Source organism: Eimeria mitis, genomic scaffold, assembly GCF_000499745.2.
Source record: "Eimeria mitis Houghton genomic scaffold, Emh_scaff1021, whole genome shotgun sequence".
In the NCBI taxonomy this organism is placed as follows: domain Eukaryota; phylum Apicomplexa; class Conoidasida; order Eucoccidiorida; family Eimeriidae; genus Eimeria; species Eimeria mitis.
Genome location: NW_013567135.1, coordinates 10482 through 10823, shown reverse-complemented (window position 1 = coordinate 10823; position 342 = coordinate 10482). Strand labels below are relative to the sequence as shown.

Genomic DNA, 342 nt, shown 5'->3' with positions numbered 1-342 from the left:
CTAGGCAGCTGGGGATCGTCTCCAAACCCCGCCACATCCACCCAAGACAGCCCCCACCTGCAGCAGCAACCGCAGCAGCAGCAGCAGCAGCAGCAGCAGCAGCAGTTTGTTAGTGTAGCAGGGGACAGACAAACGTCAATACACGCAGTCGCAGCTGCTGCTGCTGCTGCTGCTGCAGCAGCAGCAGCATACGCTACAGCAGCAGAGATATAAGACTCGGACGTAGCTAGATACGTGGCAACAGTTGCTGCTGCTTGTGTCTATCATGCTGCAGCAGCAGCACCACCTGCTGCTGCTGCTGCTGCTGCTGCTTACAGTCTCTTGTGTGTCTGCGCACTGACA

The 342-nt window shown here is 57.9% G+C and overlaps 1 protein-coding gene across 1 annotated transcript in view; it reads right to left on the bottom strand.

Annotated features, from left to right (window-relative positions):
- The window catches only part of EMH_0027710 (protein kinase (incomplete catalytic triad), putative), a gene marked incomplete at both ends in the record, with an annotated part of 13546 nt that overhangs the window by 4391 nt on the left and 8813 nt on the right, over nucleotides 1-342 (bottom strand). The window contains 3 exons of the mRNA XM_013494069.1: nucleotides 3-57; nucleotides 145-193; nucleotides 316-342. Coding sequence (XP_013349523.1) covers nucleotides 3-57; nucleotides 145-193; nucleotides 316-342 — 131 coding nt within the window. The remainder of the gene's footprint in view (nucleotides 1-2; nucleotides 58-144; nucleotides 194-315) is intronic.